The following is a 21,696-nucleotide window of genomic DNA, read 5'->3' on the forward strand; positions in this document are numbered from 1 at the left end:
TTAACAGTTGTATTTTCTTAAAGGTACATTTCTATCAGGACTAGAATGCAGTTGGAGTTAATGGGACTACGTTGCACACCTAAGGTATCTGTCCCAGAGTCCCAACCAGTTCATATGACAAAAGGACAGAATACAACTGTATGGCCAGTATTTCCCATCATTAAGGATACCAACCAGGTTGTAAAATTCACAATTTCTCTCACTCTAGGTGGTGGGCAAAGCTGGCTTACTGCAAGGGGCAAAAATCATGACTCTTCTATAAGGACATAGCAGACCACTTAGAAATGTGGAGCAAATCACTGGAAATTGGTCATATTCAAAGGAAAATAAAAAATATTTACCTTCTGGGAAATAGGTACTTACACATGTCCAAGCTCATGGGCTATCGTAAACGCAGCACTCAATCCATTTTCTTCGCTTATAGAACAGCTGCGTAGTGGGTCACACATTGTACCTAGCTCTGCTAAACCTGCAAAATTAAATCCTTATATAAAAGCATAACAGCATAAATCTTCCTGTAGAAGGGGTGACTCAATAAACTAATACTATGGCACTTGAGTTGAAAGTCATGCCTCAACTATGCAGCAAATTTCCACAAAACGAACAACCACCTGGCACTGCAATATGTGCCATGGCAGAACAGCATTGAGAAGCTCATTTTTTTTGTCTATGTGACTTAAATTTTGCACCTGTTTTCTGATTTATTCCTAATCAATTTTTCTCCCTACAGTGAAATTCTCTTACACATCTTCTACCATAAAAATCATACTCATTAAAAAAGTATAACTCACCAAGAGTATCACACTTCTCTCTAGCTCTGCAGATATCTTCCCTTGAAGGAAAAGATTTATTCAAAATTATTACAATAACTAAAAAGAACTATTTTAAAGTATTTCATTGTTACTATATTAATTACAGCAATTGAAAATCTGATTCTCAGTTTTTAATCTTACAGCCCATTCAAACAATTTGCATTCCAGTGAAAGAAGTAATTTAAATTCAACACACTAAGTTCACAGTATTGCTTTCTATATAGCTTGCAAAAAATGAAATTCAAATGCTATGTTATTTCTCTACAATATAGAAGGTAGATCAAGCATGAAATGCTGCTGAAAAACTTGCAGATCACAATATATCATAAGGTACTTGAAACGACCTTATGTAGTAGATGATGTGCCAAAACAACATAAAATTCAGGAATTTATATCAAACAGTTTGAATTGTTGGAGTGTGTCCAACTTGAGCACAAAGGGAAAAAAAAAAATAATGAAAGGGAACCCCAAAAGAGACAATATATTTCAGTGAATTAACATTAGAACCTTCAGTGAGGCAACAGGTGTACAGGAAAAATATATGCTAGTATTTAAACATTTTCTACATGTAGGCTTTTGGAAGTTCTAATTATATCTGCACTATCAGGAGCAGACCTTCACTGCATACTTCAGCTTATTCCCTTATGTATAACACCCCATCCCTGGCATGTATATGTACAACAGTTAAGACTTTGCTTACTTGTAACTGTTTCAGGTCTAAGTAATTTCCATTATCTCTAGTGAAAGGTTTAGCAGATGGTTAGTTACTGACACAAAATGATATAAAAGAAAAAAAAAGAAACTGAAGCATTTGTCTCACCTAGCTGAGTAATTACAGCTATTTCAGATACTCTACCTAGTGATAAGAACAGCAGTATCATGATGAGAAGGATGAGCATCATCCAAAGTGTTTTGTCCTTGCTGCCATAAGCAAAAATTACGAAGAGTGGTAGCTGCGTTAAAAGTGATAGCTGGTCCTTCCTAAGCAAGAAACGAGGGGGGTGAAAAAAAAGAAAAGTTTAATATTCATGCACTTGCACTTATTACTTTGGGATTTGTGCCCCTAATCTGCAAAACAATGACTGTGCATAGAAAGGAAGTCAGCAGGACTCCTCACTCATAAGAGTTCACTCACACAGATTTGTTTGTAGGATCGAATCTTATTCAGCTACAAGTCAGCAGTCATGAGAATCCATTATTTTAATCATTGTATATGAACACGAGCCACATATTAAGTTTGTAAAAAAATAGAGTGACAAGACATTATGATAAACACATGTATTTGAAAAGTGTATATTCTTACAATCTTAAAATATGACAGCTGTTAGGGCTGAAAACCCTCCATACAAGCTGTCAGTTCCCTGTCATGTTTCCATTACTATAACCACGCTTTAGGTGCCATAAGCTTTCATATAGTCCACTTAGGTCAACAGGAAGGGCTGACAGAGAGATGGGGAAATACAGGCATTAAATAAAGGTTCTGCAGTTAACCTGACATTTGTCATTTAGTGTCCTATTAAAATATATATATATATAGTTCAAGAAAACACCTTTTATTTAAAACTAAAATATTTTAAACTTTGGGATTACAAGGCAAATTTATGTATTTTGTTTCTTCTATTAGAAATAAATTTTTAATATTTATTTTTCCTACCTGTTCATTGTGAATTACAATTAATTTTACAATAACTATATTTATAAGATTTCCAATACTTGAATCTTTATAGATTGCTGCAACCTAAAGAGAAAAAAGACAGAAGATCAGAATATTAAATTCATCTGATAAACTGTATCTCTTTTTGTCATGCAAGCAAGTTAAAGAAAAACAAGTTGCTACACAAGAGATGTGTCATGCATCCATCTGTACATCTCTACACAAGGACAGGGTGACAAACCCAAAATAGTTGCCCAGTTTTTAAACTAAATTGCTACCTCAAAGTAGCTCATGTTTACTAGACACAAAAAGATCAGAACATGTACACACTCTGTTTTCCAATACTAATCTCCACATAAAAAGGTAACTATCCTAAAATAGACTTCTTAAATGCAAAAAAATGCATTTTTTTAATATCCAAATAGCTATACTTTTATATTCATTTCCAAATGCTTAGACACGATGTTGAAGTGTTAGAGTAAAAAGTATACTTCTACACTGTAAAACCTGTAGTTTATTGACAAAATATTGAAGAAAGAATGAAAGTAATATTACTGTGACTGTCATAGACATAAGCTGATTTATGCAGAAAACTTGTAGAATCAATACCTAAAATATTAAAGGGTTTTCAATTTTGTACCAATAAGTTTTTGCCTTTGCTTTTAATGGAAGCTGAACCGAATTGTAAACCTATATGGCCCCTGGCATATAAAAAGGTTTCTTTCCTCATTCATAAAATTTGTATTTACATACCCAACAGGCATTTTTATATATTAATATAGTCTTGCAGCCAGATCATAAAAACTATGAGTCAATTCCATATACCAAAGTGAACCATTTTGAAAATTTATTCTTCATAAAAGCATTTTAAAAGTTTATTCCTTCTCAATATTGGCTTCAGATGTCCTATCCATATAGATTCTACATTTGGCTTAAAGCAAGTGTTGAATGACAGCTTTATCTATAATACACAAGAGTTTCCACCAAACACGGTACTGGTTTTCCTTCCTCCTGGCTTGTGCTTAGGATTTAAGGCTACAAAAGTAACAGACAGGATCAAGGAACTGATCCAGCTGCAAAACAATGTATCTTTTTTTTCTTTTTTTAAAATCATGTCATCTTGATCAATGTGATCTCATTCCTGGTGCAACCTCTCTGACACAGGTGTTGACAGGGGAAAAGGTGCAAAGAACAGACTTCTTTCCTAAGTAGCCTATGCATGAACTGGCTGAAGTTGCTTGTGGAAAGTAGAGCCTTGCTGTGTGTGAACCCTGTGTACCTGAGGCTGAGTAATTCTACCAAAAGCTGGAACTGACAGAGCACTGACTCCCACTGACTCATACCCTGCCTTTCCCTCAGCTGGAGAGAGCACAATGCACAGCATTGTCCTTCATTCTTTTGATGATACAGAAGCTGGAAATAGAGGATTTGATAAGGGCAGAGAAGGAGCCTGAGTTTTGAAATTCATGTGGAGAACACATTTGAGAGCAACACAGCTATTATCTGCTTTCTTCCATACGGAATCCCTTCTTTCTTACTAACCAGCAAGTGTCCAATTATTCCAAGGTGGCAACAGGCAGCATCTCTCAAGCACTCACTGAAGACTTCTATTAGGCATAGACACTTTCGGAATACCTTTATCAAAGATCAGGTGCCTCTAAAGGCTAAAGTGCTATATAGGCAGAAGGGGTTATCCAAATTTGAATGGAATAAACTACCACTTTACTACTATCAAAACTATTTTTAGACTACCAGAAATTATCAAGCTCAAAATGTGTTCTTATAGTTTGAGATCCACTTTGATAATCCTAGAGAGGATATTTGTAGATATTTATCTTCCCCATGAAATATCAAATAATCAAGTTTCACTCTTGAAGGAACTGTCTTCTTAGAGTAATGTGACACAATTATCACATTCATCTCAGCTCATGTAACTAACAGTAAGCGAGCTGTCTAAAATCCTTCAGCAGTCAACGGAGAAGAAGAAAAGATGGAACTGTTGCATAGACACACCTATCTGAAGATACATATTTAGTTATATGTACTTTCATATAAGACATTAAGAAGTTATTTCATTTCTTCATCCCTTTACTATGGAAGGAGACAAGATGTCTAATTTTCAGATGTAGGAGGCTAGGGTAGACCAATTCCAACCTAATTATTTCAAGTTTTATTTCTCTTTAGCAAAGAAGAAATAAAAGACAGGTTCATACGGCATTTCAAAATCATGTCAGAGAGGAATCCAAAATTATATCTGTGAGGATCTTTGGCTTACAAAGTAGTCTAGCTAATGTCTTCTTTTGGAACAGAAAGCTACATTTCACTGGTTGTCAAGTAAAGTGCATGTAGGTCATCAGAGATGGTGATACTTGATGCAGTGGACAAAAACCATACAGGATTTGTCTGGTTCTACAAGGGTGGAATAGGCAAAGGGATTGAGAACTGGATAGGGGGCTTAACTAGGTTCAGCTAACACCAAATAATACCACCAGTGCCTAAACTCCACGTATCAGCCTCCAGGGCAACATTACCCTCAATTTCTTAAAGGCCACCTGTACCATAGTATGCGACAGCAAGATTCATTTCTGATCCTGGGCGATTAGAATGATCTGGGCAAAGAGTCCAACCTGAAGCCTTCCTGGGAATAAACTTGGCTTTTCTTGTTCTTGTTTATGGGTATTACTGTAGTTCATGGATGTTCCATCATGTACATTAACAGTCCCTTGGAAAAAAAATCTGTTACTGTAGTGCAAGTGCTGTCTATTGAGGTTATCTGCTAACAAAATCTGCAAACATATAGGAGGCAAAAAAACCATCACAAGACCCAGAGTCAGATATCCTCCTTCCTGCCTGTCAACACAATGACCATTTAAAATATTTGAGTAAAGGTATTTTTTTCAAAACCTGATACTGGTTACTCATACCTCAGAAGAGGTGCATTAGACTGAGTAAGTATAAAAACGAGAAGAATCCTCACACACCGGAAAAGAACCTGCTACAGGTCCTTCAGCACCATATCTATGCACCATCTGAATTATCTACTGGCTACCTCTGTCTGGAGAACAGCTGAGACCTGAAATCATGCCACTTAGATGCCCAAGGCCAGCAGTTCTTGACAGAATCTGAAGCATACTTTCTCTCATGCTGGAGACAGGTAAGCTCCTGCTAAACATAAAAGTAACACTGCTCTCATTAATCCTACATTTGAGTCAAAGTATGGATCCTTTGACTCATGGGCACTTTCATGACTTCCAAACATTCAGTTATTTCCATTGCTTTCAAAAGATTAAAGAGCAATATTCTGTGCTAATAATGAGATGCCCTTACCAGTGAAACAAGGTGTATTCTGCAGTCTGGCTGAACACATGGGAAAAGATAAATCCTGAAAGCTGAAAACCACACACCATACTTGAAGATTTAACTAGGGAATTGTACATGCTGAAACAATCAACTGAGACTTGAAATGATAGATCAATGCAGGGAAGTACAAAAGATCTGGAACATGAGATTCTTATTTTTAGTGAAAAAAGGGGTAAGTACTTCTTCCTCCTGTATTCCAAGGATACCTCTTTCAATGCTCTCCTATTAGAAGCATTCATGAAAAAGAATGATGAAATGGGATAGGAATTTGATAGAATACACCATTTCTTTACAATTTCCAGATCTACTTGCTTTACAGTGATCTAAATCCAGGCTTCACAAAAGTAGGAGGTAATAGGCAAGACAAAGGGAAATTAGTTTCAAGAGATTTCTCAGACTCTTGAAACCAGCATCCACACAGCAGAACAGTTCAGACTACACAACAACAAAGAAAGGAGAAAAAAAAGTATATAGAATTGAAGCTAGTTACCCTTCAGTGAAAGGATCATAGTTTTCATTTTCAAGAACTTCTCAAAGATTAAGTCAGATCTTGTCATCACCACAGCTGTGGCTGCCAGGTGACTGGAAACAACTTCATTAGAACGAAGTTTAGTTTCTCTTGATATCCCTGTTGTACCTATTAAACAGGGACTGTGAATTGTGGTAAAATGCCCTATTTAGAAAAGGGGCTAGTAAACAAGCAAGTGTATCTAGAGGCTGGAAGATAAGTAAACAATATATTCAAATTGAGTTGGACTTCTTCAGCTCTTTTTTTCTTAAATATTTTAACACAAGACCTCTTTACTTTTCCTCTTGTCTGTTACATGCAACCATGATACCAAGACAATACAAACATTCATATCCCTTGAAAGAAACATGATATCACTTCTTAGCTCACATATCTTTTGCAGGCTCCAATAATCTCTTATTTATTACTGTACTATTGAAAGGATGTAAGATATCCAGGATCTGGGCTATTTCTCCTTCATCTCTTCCATTGTCATATCCTGATTCTGGCATGTATTTCCTAAGACTCCAGAATTGTCTGAAGTCATGAGATAAAGTAGTCATCACAGCAGTTGTTATGTCACTGAGAGAATGAGAAAGAGCTGTGCTATTTCTTCTGGTGTTACTCTTGTTCTGCTCCATCATATTTCTGCACAAACTGTGCTTGCACCTGTGGAACATAATGCCAGCAGAGACTTCTCATGCAAGCTTGCCCAAATACACCTACACACCTCAGAGTTACGTGGTTTTTTTTTCTTATGAGTTTTAGGTCATCTCCCGTCCCCTCATCCAAGTCCTCTTCAATTTACCTACCATCCCTCAAGTTAACAAAGTAGAGGTTTCAAATGACCCACTATTGTGCTCTAGAAGATGCAAAAAGAAAGAATACATTTCATTTAAAGGCTGAGCCATCCTGCCAGGAATGCCTGGCTTTTTCTTATCTATAACCTGGGACTGAGACGGATGCAATGACATCCCTTTAATATTGCAATAACTCAGTAAATGGTGACTTAGTCATCATTGTCTGCACCCTTTTGATGAAAATATGCACCAAGGCTATAATTGGATCATCAAATGCCATCATGTACAGCTCAGATGTCAAATCATCCTTCCTTTCAGTATCTGAAAGAAACTACCTGAAAAGATCATTTCACAAGGCACAGCCAGGCTTCTCCAGCCATTAGAAGCTACTCAAGAAAGATATGAGCATTGCTTGGCAAAATGTTTCCTTCTTATATATGAGATGAGTCCCAGGTAGCTTAGAGCAAGGCCTTCATCATAATTAAACAGTGCTAAGACTTCATTGTAGGGACAGACCTTGAACCCTCTACTACTAACGATAAAGTCATAAGGTCATGTACTAGCCTAATCATCAAATATCTAATTAACAACAACCAGCACCAACACCTAAGTAACAATACTAGTAAATAGCACTAAAAGCAGTGAAGCGTAAAGATAGGCAAGTATGTGCCTGCCTACACACTGCAAAATTTCATAGAATTACAGAATCACTTAGGTTGGAAAAGACCCTTAAAATCACAGAGTCCAACCATCACCCTAACACTGCCAAGTCCACCACTAAGCCAGGTCCCAAAGTGTCACATCTACACATCTTTTAAACACCTCCAGAGATAGTGACTCAACCACTTCCCTGGGCAGCCTGTTGCAATGCCTGGCCACCCACTTCTACGAAGGAATTTTTCCTAATATCCAATCTAAACCTCCTCCCACACAACTTGAGGCCATTTCCTCTTGTCCTATCACTTGTTACTTGCGAGAAGAGACCAACTCCCCACCTTGCTACAACCTCCTTTCAGGTAGCTGTAGGGAGCAATAAGGTCTCACCCTGGCAGACCTTTTCCTCTCTCCTTTTCTCCAGGCTAAACCCCAGTTCCCTCAGCTGCCCTTCACAAGACTTTTTCTCTAGACCCTTCACTTTTTTTGTCGCCTTTTTTTGGATGTGCTCAAGCACTTCAATGTCTTTCTTGTACTGAGAGGCCTAAAACTGAACACAGCATTCAAGGCCCAGCCTCACCAGCACTGAGTACAGGACAATCACTGCCCTGGTTCTGCTGGCCACACTATGCCTGATACAAGCCAGGATGCTGTTGGCCTTCTTTGCCACTTGAGCACACTGCTAGCTCTAGTATCTCTGTATTAGCTTGGGGACTTCAAGATGTAGTAAGGTATGAGGCACCAATATACAAGCACCCTGGACCTAAAATACAATGACAGTCACAATTTAAAAACAGAGTAGGGTTTGGTGTTTTTTTTTTTTAATACCCATATAGATACCCTTATGTCAAGATAAGCAACAAGTCTAGCTCAGAGAATTCTGTATGAATGATACTTTGAAAATAATTGTTTCCAGCTATGTATATTCATCAGTGTATAATCAAATACCCATTTTCATTTTAACCATGTCAAAGAGCACAAGATCGTGTGGTTTTATATATAAAGAAGAAACATGATAAAGTATAGTACTAAAGTAAGAAACAAATGTCTTTATGCTGGATCTCTAGCACTGAGCATTGCTGCAGCATTAGAAGTAATACAATGATCTGAGTGAAATAAGGGGTAAAATACAAGCTTAGTAGTTAAGTAGCAGATGCAAGGAGCAACATACTCATCACTGAATTTTGAATTTAAAAATATGTATTGCCTTTCATACAAATGAAATTAACCTAGAAATTATTTAAGTCTACTGCCTATTTTTAGATGACTATATAGCAGAATCACTAATGTCAAATATTCTTAAATGCTCGTGTGCATCTGTGTTTTCCCAGAGTGTTACAGAAAGATGAATTGTTAACAGTTGTTATTATGAACTGCAAAGAAAGTATGAAAACTTTCTTTAAATTCATCCCATATACATTAGGGCAAAAATCATTTGGCTGCTTTTTAATGATGGAGGCAGTACACTGGTATGTGAGATTGTATAATATATTCTATGTGAAAAGATAAGTGCTGATGATTAGCTGTCCAACTGGAAAAATGTGTAGACAAGGCTACAACTAAAAAGCTTTTTTGCCGTTAAGACCTGTTAATCACTGCCTTACAGTTTACATTGGTAAATTATGGTAGCCACAACACATTCCTAAAAGAAAAGTAACTATTTCAAGGTACTTTGATGGCAGCTTGATTTGCACATATCAGAAAGACTACACAAAGAACAAAACAATAGAGACTCCAAGCCATTTATGTGCAGTCCAAGTTAGGAACTCATTTTGATTAATATTAAAAATAACAGCTTTGAATACTATTTTATAATGGTACTATTTTAATATTATAAAATGCCATTTTAGGATTCCACAGTCTCACTGCAAGCTGAGTGATATAAATTGATGCTGTCTCAATCCTCTTCTTGAATGCACAGCTACTCCCCTCCTGTGATCCAACTCCAGCACACACATGACCAGGCAGTCAGCCAAGTTCATGAGCTGAGCTGGACAACGTAGTCCTACCACAGGTGGTTTTACATGTCAAGTTTTCTTTTCGGAAAGGCAAGATTAAAAAGTTCTTACTGTAACCAAACTAAGGACAGACCAAGAAGTTTCTTATTGCCAAAGTATATAAGCAGTACATTTCTTGAAAAGATGTCAGTAATCAGATATCCGCTTCAGAGAATGAGTGCAGTACCTCAAAATCTAGCATGGAACCAGATTTGGTGAGGTTTTGGTGCTTTTGTAGCAAACTCCAGTGTCTTAATGAATTATTTCAGTTGCTAAGATCAACTTCTTCAACTAAGATCCCTTCTTGTTAGGGACTTTGAATTGGCACAACATAATGTGTCCAAGACAGGGTCCTCCGGCTACTGGATCTATTAAGGCACTACCTATTGCCTGCTCTGCTGATGCAGTAATTGGAGGAGCAAGAAAGAACACTGCAAGTCAAACAATCACAGATTTCTTTATTATTTCATTTATCATTTCACATTAAATAATGCCACTCTATTGTATTTTATATTAAAAGTTTTGATGAAGTCCTATGGCAAAGGTATTCCTTGTACTTTAAAATACATATTATAATCAGAACAAGCAAGTATTTCCAAGACATGGTGTAAATACTGTGAATACTCATCTTGCCAATATTTATGGAATTTTAAAGAAATGAGAAAATGCATTCCAGTTCCAGTTCAATAGGATTACTTGCATGCTGAGAGTTAAGCCTTTTCAGGATGAATTGGATGAGTGACAAGACAGTTAAAACCCTTAAAATATTTAGCAGTATATTTCAGTTCTTTTTTTTCCACTCATAAAACAGTACCCTAAACCAGCAAGTTTACTTTGGTGGCTTTGTTAATGCTAAAAAAAAAAAAATAGGCCAGGATTTCAAAGCTTATTCTGGCAGCTAGATGTCTAAGTTTCATTAAAATTTAATGGGATTTATATACTTAGACTTTTTAGGTTTCTTTAAAATCCAAGCCAAAACTGAATATCCTTAAAAGTCTCAGAATTATTATAAGAGTAGACCATAATGCTTGCTTCATCTAAAATGCCAGCAACTTGACAATTTCCTGTAACAGAAGAAGTTGCTTGACCAGACACAAGTGCCAGTTAAATTTAACAGTCAAAGCTATCTCTATTATAGCAGAAAATATAAAGTTTAATAGTTTCATTTCTTCCCTTTATGAGTAATGAAATAAGACTAATAACAATTCTATTTCAAACACTACTAGGATATGGGTCAAAAAATGACCCACCTTCATACTGATGAATTCTAATACAGATTACATAGCAAAGAGTGGTAGTCATTTGTTTTCTTCTTCATGTTTATGACTAGCTTACTGAAAAATAACTTATGGGGAAGGAGAAGGAAGAGAATGAAGGCTATACCTTCATATGCATTCTTTTATTTGTTTGACAAAGCAATATATACGTGCATAGAGAGTTTTCCAGATGACAAAGGTCCCTTACAACTTTAATCAGTGATTCTATGACATTGCTGAAATGCTTCAAGGAGGAGGGATAAAAGCTGGGATATATATTCTTGAGGGGTGGGGAGGAAATTAACTGGACTGTGAAGAAAATGTTCAAGAATTAAGATCTGATTTTATTATTTTTTTTAACCTGCATTTATATAAGCTAAACTTTTCTAGAAACGAAGCGTTGAACTTTTGTTTCACGATTACCTTCAGAAGAAGCAGATGTACACATGCAATAAGAGCTGCCAGATGATGCCAGCTATAGATCTTACTGAACACCACAGTAGATCGAGATATTAAATTCATATTAAAGATTTATTATTAAAGGTTTATTATTATTATTAAAGGTTTATTGTATGCCATTACCTCAAAACCAGCCATAACTGCCTTAAGCCCTAGTTTTACAGTGTAGCTAGGTAAGAGCAATAATGAAATCACCAGTTTTTAGCAAAGAACTGGTATTCTTTCACTTTTTCACAATGCCTTTTAACCTTTGACTGCTGTAATTTATCCATGTATTTAACTTACTGAAGCTTAAGAATTCTTCTAATGTAACAGCAAATTCGTAAGTCACAGCATTTCACCTACGCACCTTACTGTATTACACTGAGAAGATCCATAATCTGAAGTTTCAGCCCTACTTTTTAAAAAATGTTTATGGAATATCTTTATTTTAATACAGAATTCAATCAAACCAGAAGAGAGAAAAGCTGCAGAAGAGAAAGCAACAGAACAGAAATAACTGAAAATGCTCATACTTATGAACTTAAGTTTACTTACTATTGACATCAGTGTTAGTACGTAGTGCTGTAAGTTCTGCCCATGGTGACGAACCATTTTGGTGTCAGCTGTAACCATCACTTCTACATATCTTGGATAGGAAAGAAAGCGTTTTTTCCTGGAATGTGGATTGCCACCATCTTCCACAGATAAGTTATTTAAAGCATACTGTAGACTGAGAGACTTCTGTAAAACATTGCTCTCTCTATTTAAACTGCTCAAGGTTGGATGTAGTAAAGTGCTCTTCTTCAATTCTTTTTCTGTGAAGTAAAAGAAAGTTTACCGTTGAATGCAGTTTCTAAATTTAAAAAGAGAAACGGGCAAAAGGCTGCCCAAAATAGACAAAGCAAACTTATATTTATGGTCTTATTTCCAAGAGAACTAGTGCAAGAATTAAAAAAAAAAAAAATTAAACATTGAAGGCTGTAATATGAACAACAGTTAGATGTCTTGCACAGTATCATATAGCTTTATCATATTTGGATTCATTGTTAAAAATTACTTGAGAGATAGCAGTATTCTACAGTTCCTAGAATGTAGTATAATGCCAACATGCAGGCTGGATGGAGATAAACACTGCAGTTTAAGCAGTGCGACAAAGGAAACTAGTTACTTTTTATTTTTTTAAACACACAAACCTTTGACATCACCAGAACCAATCAAAACCAACCACAAAGACTAAACTTCAGTCCTGAATTCAAGTCCCTATTGATTTTTTTCATTTATATAACATTATATTTATATGAAGTTTATTTCACAAGCAAGTACACATCGAAAGCCTCCAGTGACTTCCTTGACAGTTTTGTTAATATTCATTATGTAGGATTAGATTCTAAAGGAAATATAGAACCTCCTCAGATAACTCCAAACTAAGTACTGTAGTACATCCAATTATGCTGTAGAGTCCAGCCACCAGAGGCTTTTGATGCCTGATATCTAAAATCCATGCATTGACCAGGGATTCACCTTAGCAATAAGCCACACAAAAATACTTCATCGAGAAACATATCAGAATTCTCACTGGTCTCCAGAAGTTAAAAACCAAAGTTGACACTTCAGCCCCCTCAAAGCAAACATACCCTGTCCTTCTGGAAGTTGTAATAGCTACTTTTTGAGAGGAAAAAAATTAACCAAAGGATGTATCCTAATCTTTTCATTCTAATGGCTTAGTGACTACAGCACTGACTGAAGAATTCAGAGAACCCAACACTGTCTTCCTCAGTTTGAGAGGATTCAAACCTATGCATTCCATATTTCCGTGGAAGAGGTCTCATCAATAAACTTCAAGCTACTTTTGTCAGGTCAATACTCTGCCCTCTTTAAAATTAAGGTGCAATACAGAGAGAAAACAACAGTAGAGGGACAACAGCAAGCACCTTAAATTTTGCTGAGTAAAAGTCAGTCACAAAATGTAGCTATAATAATTGCAAAAACTATTAGCACTAACAATAACAAGGGGAGAATTTGTTGACTGGCTTTGAAAACGAACTTGTTTGTGAGTACCTATGTATATTAGATGAGTTCAGACTGAGTGTGAAGCACTGAAGTGGCTGAAGCAATCTCATATGCACATTAGGTGCCTGAGATTTCAGGGTACTGGCAAAACGTAAAACAGCATCTATATATTAAAGTATACTTAAAGACTACATAAGTTTATGAACCAGACAAGACAAATTCAATACCCTAACAAATCAAATTAATTTTGTTGATGAACATCAGAAATCAACAAGTGGATGAGTAATAGCTCTAATATTTATCAAAAGCATATTATGACAAACTCAGATGAGCTTCCATGTATTAAGGAAACAGGATTCATGGATAGAGGAAATGCAACAGATGTCCCATCCTGACTTCACTAAGGCTTGTACAAGGGTTTCCCATTAATTTATCATCAGTCAAGTTAGTTTAGATGAAACCAATGCAAAGTGAGGAAGAGATTAGTTTGACAATTTTAGAAGTAATTATCACGGTCCAATTTCAAATGAAGAAGTTGTACCAAATGCTTTGCTTCTCCATATCTTCAGTCAAGATTCATTTACTAGAGTTCACATGTATTGCTGTCATAGATACACTCTTGTCCCTTCTTGAAGCAAGGACATTAATAACCAGGCAAGACTAGCATTAAAGAAGACAAATCTCTTCTTCAGAAGGACAGAAATATACAACATGAGGATTTTCTCCATGAACATTTCTGAAGCCTCACTCCTTCAAAAACTTGATCTTTTGTTGTTGCTCCAATAAACAAAAAGGAGGAAAATCACAATATTCTTAATGCTTGGAAACTTTTTCTCACACTAGGTTGCTTATATTAATAGAATTCTTACATACAATATAGAAAAAAACACCCCACACAACAGCCTGAAAGACCACTACTTTAGTTCAGTACCTATTATTTATAATTAAAAAAAAAAAATCAGGAATAACAATACTTGCTTGATTTTCAAAGTACTAACTCCTTGTCCTGCAATGACCATCAATGAACAGATAGTATCAGCTTCCTAAGAAACAGCTAAAGAAATAACTTTCACTAGAATTTGTTTCATGCAAGATTATCATAATGGTTGCTTTCTAGCCTTAGTATATATGGAAAAGCAGAATTCTCAATATATTGTTTGAGAATAAAATATGCTTTAAGATTTTTTTCAAAATTAAAGACACTAGCCACCCAAGCTGCACCATTATTTTGCAATTTATGTTTTCAAACATCTGGACAGATATTCCATAAAGTTGAAATATTGTTTTCATTTCCTTCAGCTAGTTATATTTATGCACTCAGCCTTCCTTAAACATTCCTGAAGTGCAAATCCATTCAAAAATGTATAAATGCAGATTTCAATGCCATGAGAGGTGTAGAATTTTAATTATACAGGATGTTTTTAAATGCCAAGCTGAACCAAATATAAGCCACTTACTCCTACTGTGAACTTCCACCCATTTGTGCTTTCTTTGAAGCCAAATAAATGACACCTGTATGCTTCTATCAAAAGCAAGAGAAAAGTATTTATTGTGGCACTAGGCTTAAGAGAAAAATTAGAATGAAAAATATTTTTAATGGCACTAACAAAATAGTGAAGATTAAGAACTACATTGCTTAGGCAAGATCTTCAAAAGCTTCCATATCATTATATTCCAAAAGCAGATGGTATATCAGTGTCTAGAATGAGTCTATGGACAGCTACAATTTCAAATAAATCCTTTCTAATCCCACTCTTTTATCTAGTTTCTGTACTTTGATAGTAGTAGCAGGTGCCTTTCTCCCATCATACTATTTTCTGACTATGATGATGCATGCAAAACTATGAAAAACTACTGAAAGTTCTCTCCCTCACTAAAAATGTATTAAAGTCCAGTATTTTCTACTCAGTTTTTCATGGTATTAATAAAGCCTGTTCTGTCTTTCATAGTCACTTTCACCATGTACCTTCTCACTCTTAAGTTACTTTGCTTAATGATTAACCTATATACTGTGAAGCCATGAAAGTACAGCTATCCACTTGTCACATATCTTAATAGTACGCTTTTAAATTACTTCATTTTATTTTAAATAAAACTAAATATTATGAATATGTAGTATTAATGTATTATTGAAATATAAGGAGAATTATCTACATTTAAGGGTTACATTAGATACTCCCATTATTAAGAAAGACATATGTCCTGTATTATCTGTTAGACCTGCAATAAGTTCATTATCTTTTGTGAATATAAGCTGCAACAGCTCCTGTGGATTTACTCTTTAAATGTTTACATATGGGACAATGTAGGTGTAAAAGTAAACCCACAGAGAAGTTCTTGCAATATCATGGTTATTTTTTTTTCCATGCACATTTTGTCCTTCATTTGAATTAGCCACTGGCAAGGAAAAAAGGAAAAAAAGAAAAAAAAAAACAAAACAAAAACAATCCCTGCCAAGGCTATGTGAAAGAAATGTGTAGGTTGTAAGGAAACAACCTAGAGATAAATATTATTTACAAAAATTAAATATTGCCTTTCTTTTTCAAATGTCAGATGTTTACAAAAAGTCACATTGAAATTTAAAGTATGACTATACCTGAAACTTCACAAGGTTTATGGGATTTCTGATACTTTTTAAGCTCTTCATGCCTGTATATAAGATGTGGTTTGTTATGCTCATCTTCATATTCACCTCCATCCGCTTTCATCAAAGGTTCTAAAAAATATTCACCATCATGTGCTTTAAAGGTGCCCATCTGAAAGTAAAAGTAGTAATTGATTTAGTTTCCACTAAAAATACTGGTATAAAAATAATTTTCATTGAAATAAACTATTTATGATAGTATTTTTAAATTAATAGAGTAAATTTACACGAGACAGGAAACTTCAGTGGAAGCTGGAGATGGAAGCTTGAAGGTAAGACAAAGAGAAGTTTGCATTCAGAGATGTGTCCCACCAAAATAACTCATAACAGACTACCTTGTGTATTAACAATGTATCATAGGTAATCACTATACAGAATCAATGAAACAAAGGAGATCACAAAAATTAAGAGAATCTATGTATAACTAAGCAGGATACTAAGCGGCATCACCCAGGAACTGTGCAAAGGAGAACAGTGGCCATCAAAAATTCAGGATTTGAGTCCAAATTCTAGACTGATTTCTTACCTTCTGTCTTTTACATAATTAATACAATTCTTTTATTCTGAAATGGCATTTTGCCCATAGATTAGAAACAGTGTTAACCTGATATGCTTTTTAAAGACTTTGAAATGAGTTCCAGGAATTCAAAGTTGACCATTCCATTCATGTGTTTGTCTCCTTGATTTCTCTCCCCCATATATAGCAGACACACATGGGTTAACTATGTGATGGGAACCAAAGGAATTTTGTTACTAATGAAAGCACTGGCATATAGCACATATACAAAGAGAAAAAAAGAAGATACTTTCCCCCACCTACCCCTACCCCATAATCCATTCAATTATGAAATCCTAAAACAGAATCTCTTCTGCATTTCTAATCAAAATCATAGCTTCCTATGTCTTAAGTATCTTATTTCAGGAGACTATGAGGAGGAAAAACCACACAAGAATTTCATCAAATTATTTTCAGGCTTTTTGGCAGCTTCCTCACTTTAGCCAATTGAGCACCTCAAGTGCACAGGTGCACTGCATCCTCTTAGCTGTTTTGCCCTATTAGTGAGGCATGTTGATCAGTAAGAGAATAGCGATAATACACACAATGTGGTTTAAGAGATTAAGTGTCCATGTCAACCTTGAAACTCAAGGTTATTGAGAATAGCAGAGCAAGATACATGAGAAAAGAAGTAGGAATAGGTTTATTTTCAAGCAACCTATAGTCTTTTGAAATCTGCTGTAGACTACCTTACTGTCGAGAGAATTATACTGGAATTATAATATCCCTTTGAATTTGAGTTCTTTTCATCAGTTCTCAGTTTTCTATGTTTAAGTCTGTTAGGCTTCAGGCATATGTCAGACTACCTGTAACATTGCCTGATACATAGCATACATACCATCCAAAATTACAGTTATTGTAAACGCACTGTTGTTGTGTCCTCCGCATCAACCTTGTCACAGAATGAAAAAAGACCCAGCTAAATAGTATTTTCCTTTTAGGACTGTTTAAATCTAACTCACAGAAACACTTTTTCCCCTCAGTTTCACTTAAATTCTTTGCAAGTAGTCTTCATGCTGGATCCCTCACACGTTCGGTTCAGCCTTCTCACATCCAGTGTTTCCAGGGGATGTGGTTTCTAGAGGACAACAGATGATGTGTCCTGAGAACGTTATGTGCCTCCCTGGGAAGGGCTTCATGGAAACAGATATGCCACAGCTTGTCCATAAGTCCTAAGTAGGTGCAGCCTTCTGGGCAAAATAACAGGGACAGACAAGAAGAGCCTGTCACTCAGGACAAAGCAGTAAGAACTGATGCTAAGATTTATGTTGATTTTTATATAAACTATTAGGTCCCAGAAACAAAAATATGATAAATTAGATCCTGTGCTGTTTGTGAACACTAACATGCTAATTAATTCTTTTCTCTTAACATACCATAAACCCTATTTCTAGATGAGAGGCATTTAAAATATCTTATTTCAGATTTGAGCAAAATCTTTACTGCTATTGCTTTTTTCCACACATTTTACTTCTCTCCTATTCCTTCCGATAGCTAGAGCAGATAATCTCTATTCATTTATTCAATGACTTTTGCAACTAACAGGCTTCAAATTTTGCAAAGAAGTGGTTTCAGCTACAACAAACATAACAATTATGAGAATAATAGCGTAGAACTAGTAGGGAAAGACCTTGTGCTACATTTTAAACTCATCTTCTGGAATATCAGACTTACACTGGAAGGTATGAACTGCAACAACAAGGCTATATTTTTCTAGTATTTCACACCTGGAGGGAAAAAAAAATACTAAGGTATACATTTTTGAGTAATTTTGATCACTTGGAAAATTCCGCTCAGACTCCTGACCCCATACTTACACAACCATGTGCAACCAGAAGAAAAATCCTGTCTAGGATTTCAAAACCATATTCATGCACCATTATCCTATGCAGTGGATTGGAAAGAGTCAGTAGCTGATCTAAATCAATCTAGGATTGCTGATACTCCAAAATAGGTATTCCTGCCTTGCCCCTATTCTAGATGTGCACTCCCACACTTCTTTGTTCATGCACTAGCAATGAAAATCATGTACACTATATAGCAACTCCCCTGGGCAGTTAAACATCTGTGCCTCCTACCAAAGAAAGATATTCCAAAGATATTTTTCAACTGAAATAGCAAGGGTCACCTGGAACAGAGAACCATTTTCCTGGCAAAGAATCAACTTCGGATCAGCAAGAGTTATTGTAAAACCAGACCATCAAGCAACTCAGAATGGTGCTTCAAAGCCTGCATATCCAGCTGAGCCTGACAATGAATACACAGTATAAAATGCCTGGCAACATCTGTGGCTCAACTTTTCTTACTCTGTAGTCTCTCAGTCAGAACTGACACACATCTCTTAACTGAAATCCAGAATCTTGTGCTGACAAAGACACTCAGGTAATCTGGAACAGGGGAGAAGCAAGCAATTGTCTCTCTTTTAAAAGACACACAAAAGTAACATTAACTGTGCTCATCTTCACAGTAAATTATTAGAAAAATTCTCTAGAAAGCAAAATAATAAAATCTCCTTCATTATACCCAAGAAAATACAAAACACACCACGAACTTACAGCCCAAAACGTTAGGACAGACAGATGGAAGGGAAGAATCCTATGTTTCATGACATCAGAATTATTTTTTGTTTTAAATCAAAAGATTCATACAAGAAGGCACAATAGTGTCCTTAAGACTGGAGATTCCACCTTTCCAGATACTTGAGCTAACTATTTTTAAAAAAACAGAGCTAGGCTCCCTCTCACTTGGTGACTCTTTGGCCCACTGATTCTTGTATCCCAGGATCAACTGTCTGTTTAGATATGGATATCATGCAGCAAACTTTAATTCTTTCCTCGATGAATTCTCTCCTCTTCAACAATATATAGATAAACAAGTTACTACCACTGACTAGTTAGGAATAGCTCCCGCCAGTAGTCTACAATAAATTTTTTGCACCTCCCCATCCAAGTTGAGAAGAACTCATCGTCTTGTATGCAAGAAAAAACAAAGGAGATCAAAACAGTGCTCTGTCTTAAGAAGAGTATATGGTATTTGTCATTTAAAACACAAGCAGATATTGAAGCCACCAGCTCTAATCCTTCAAATTCTCTATGAAGACTAAAGCTGGATTTCCATTAGCTACACATGGTTATCTCCTCATTTTCCTAACACACAGGTCTACAAAAATTCAGTCACCAGCTACACTACATGTTTTGCAGTCCTTCATTCGTGAAAGCAATACTTTATCTGGTGAGAGACTTTGCCAATAAAAATTGAGCTATTACTGCAAGTCAGGCACACAAGGAAGACGGCTGTAAGATACAAATGAAAAATACTTCTGGTAAAACCAAATAAACCAAAGTCACTTAGATGTACAGAGGCAGGTTGCCGAAACAGGAGCCCAAGCATATACAGGAAATGAAATCAGAAATGAACTGGATTTATTTATCATCTACAGATGCCTCTCAAATCATATAACAAGAAATCTGCCTGAAACATTCTATTTCTGTTCTCAGATAAAGAGGTAAAAGTACATTAAAAATATCTCTTCAGTAGAAGTGGAGTAAAAAAAATTGAAAACAGTCTCTTGCACATCATAAATAAGTGGTCCAAAGAGGGAGTGCTACCCAGGACTATGGATATGCATAGATTTGAGGAAATTTATGAGAAAACCCACATGAGAAAGATAATTTATTTCTTGGATTTAAAATACCCTGGATGAGTTAGATACTTTATATTAAATCAAGGTTCAATGGATCAACATAGCTACTCACTATATATGGCACGACTTAGTGGTTTAAAGTGGCTTAAAACAGTATAGTCTTAATCAATGTATTTGCTCTACTCCAAAAGCAGTAGAAATAAACACTGCAAAATTTATGGTTAAAGTATGTACCATGCCCATATACAAATCACATCCTTGTGCATAATGGCAACTTCATAAAACACATGGAAAACATAAAGGATATATAGCAGGTTTCAGAAATGTGGAATTAATCTTGATATGTCCAACAGCAAAACTGGAAAAGTTTCAGAAAAATGCTAAAAGAACAACTGAAGTACTGGAAAACATTACTCTAAACTGGCAGACTCTCGCCTAGATAAGCTCCACTTCTGTACTTGAGTATTTTTCATGCCCTCATGGTATGGCTTCTTCACTCAAATGTAAAAACCTGCAAGTAGTTTACAGCAAGAGCACTTTAATCGTCAAAGTAAATTACAAAATCCCTTCCTTTTATACAATTCACTTCCTTCCGTCCCTCCCCCTTGTATTAATTCAAAGCTTTCTGAAGCATGTGAGAAGCCCTTCACCCTTTTCTTCCTGCTCCACTGTTACAATGTTTTCTAATGAAAGATTTCAGTACAGCTTAATTAGTTCATTGAATAAAAAACTATGAGAGGTTATCTGATCACGGTATACTTCCAATATCTAGAAAAAAAATATTCCTACTAGTAGCTAATTCAGCTGGAAACACAACAAGAGGTAGTGGTTGCAAGCTAATGTATTAAAACTAAGCTAACATAATTAAGAAAACTAATAAAATAATACATCAGCTAAGCAACAGGGAAGAAATATCTAGCAATGAATAAGTGTTTTCTGGTGGAACACCTTTTTAGAAGTGACTGAATGCAACACTATATTTGAAGTTCTTAGAGAAATAGAATAAAATGCTAAAAGCTTATTGTGGGAGAAAAATCTTGCATTTAACTATGATCCAACTACATCTCCTTACAAATTCTGTGATGTTAAGTTTTCATGAGCAGATAGTAACCACACCTTAAGCACACTTAATCACATCTTGAACAGAAGTAAGGAGTCAACCACATACACTCAGAAGTACCCTGGTCTGGAAAGGCAGCTCATCACTGGTTAAATGCAATTCCATAATTCCAGATTGGAATTTAAATTCCACATAAACTCCTAAAGGGATCTTAGTGACTTCCACCCAGAAACACACGCACACACACAAAAGTATTTCCATTTTGCATGACATGTAGAGGAAAGAATATTCTTGCAGGAAG

The 21,696-nt window shown here is 35.7% G+C and overlaps 1 protein-coding gene across 1 annotated transcript in view; it reads right to left on the reverse strand.

Annotated features, from left to right (window-relative positions):
* ADAMTS20 (ADAM metallopeptidase with thrombospondin type 1 motif 20) overlaps positions 1-21,696 on the reverse strand; it is a gene marked incomplete at both ends in the record, with an annotated part of 96,933 nt that overhangs the window by 65,903 nt on the left and 9,334 nt on the right. Inside the window, 6 exons of the mRNA XM_080349818.1 lie at positions 364-469; positions 792-832; positions 1,669-1,793; positions 2,467-2,550; positions 12,038-12,297; positions 16,089-16,248. Of these exons, the coding sequence (XP_080205944.1) occupies positions 364-469; positions 792-832; positions 1,669-1,793; positions 2,467-2,550; positions 12,038-12,297; positions 16,089-16,248 (776 nt within the window). The remainder of the gene's footprint in view (positions 1-363; positions 470-791; positions 833-1,668; positions 1,794-2,466; positions 2,551-12,037; positions 12,298-16,088; positions 16,249-21,696) is intronic.

Source organism: Nesoenas mayeri, assembly GCF_963082525.1.
Source record: "Nesoenas mayeri genome assembly, chromosome: 1".
Taxonomy (NCBI): Eukaryota; Metazoa; Chordata; class Aves; order Columbiformes; family Columbidae; genus Nesoenas; species Nesoenas mayeri.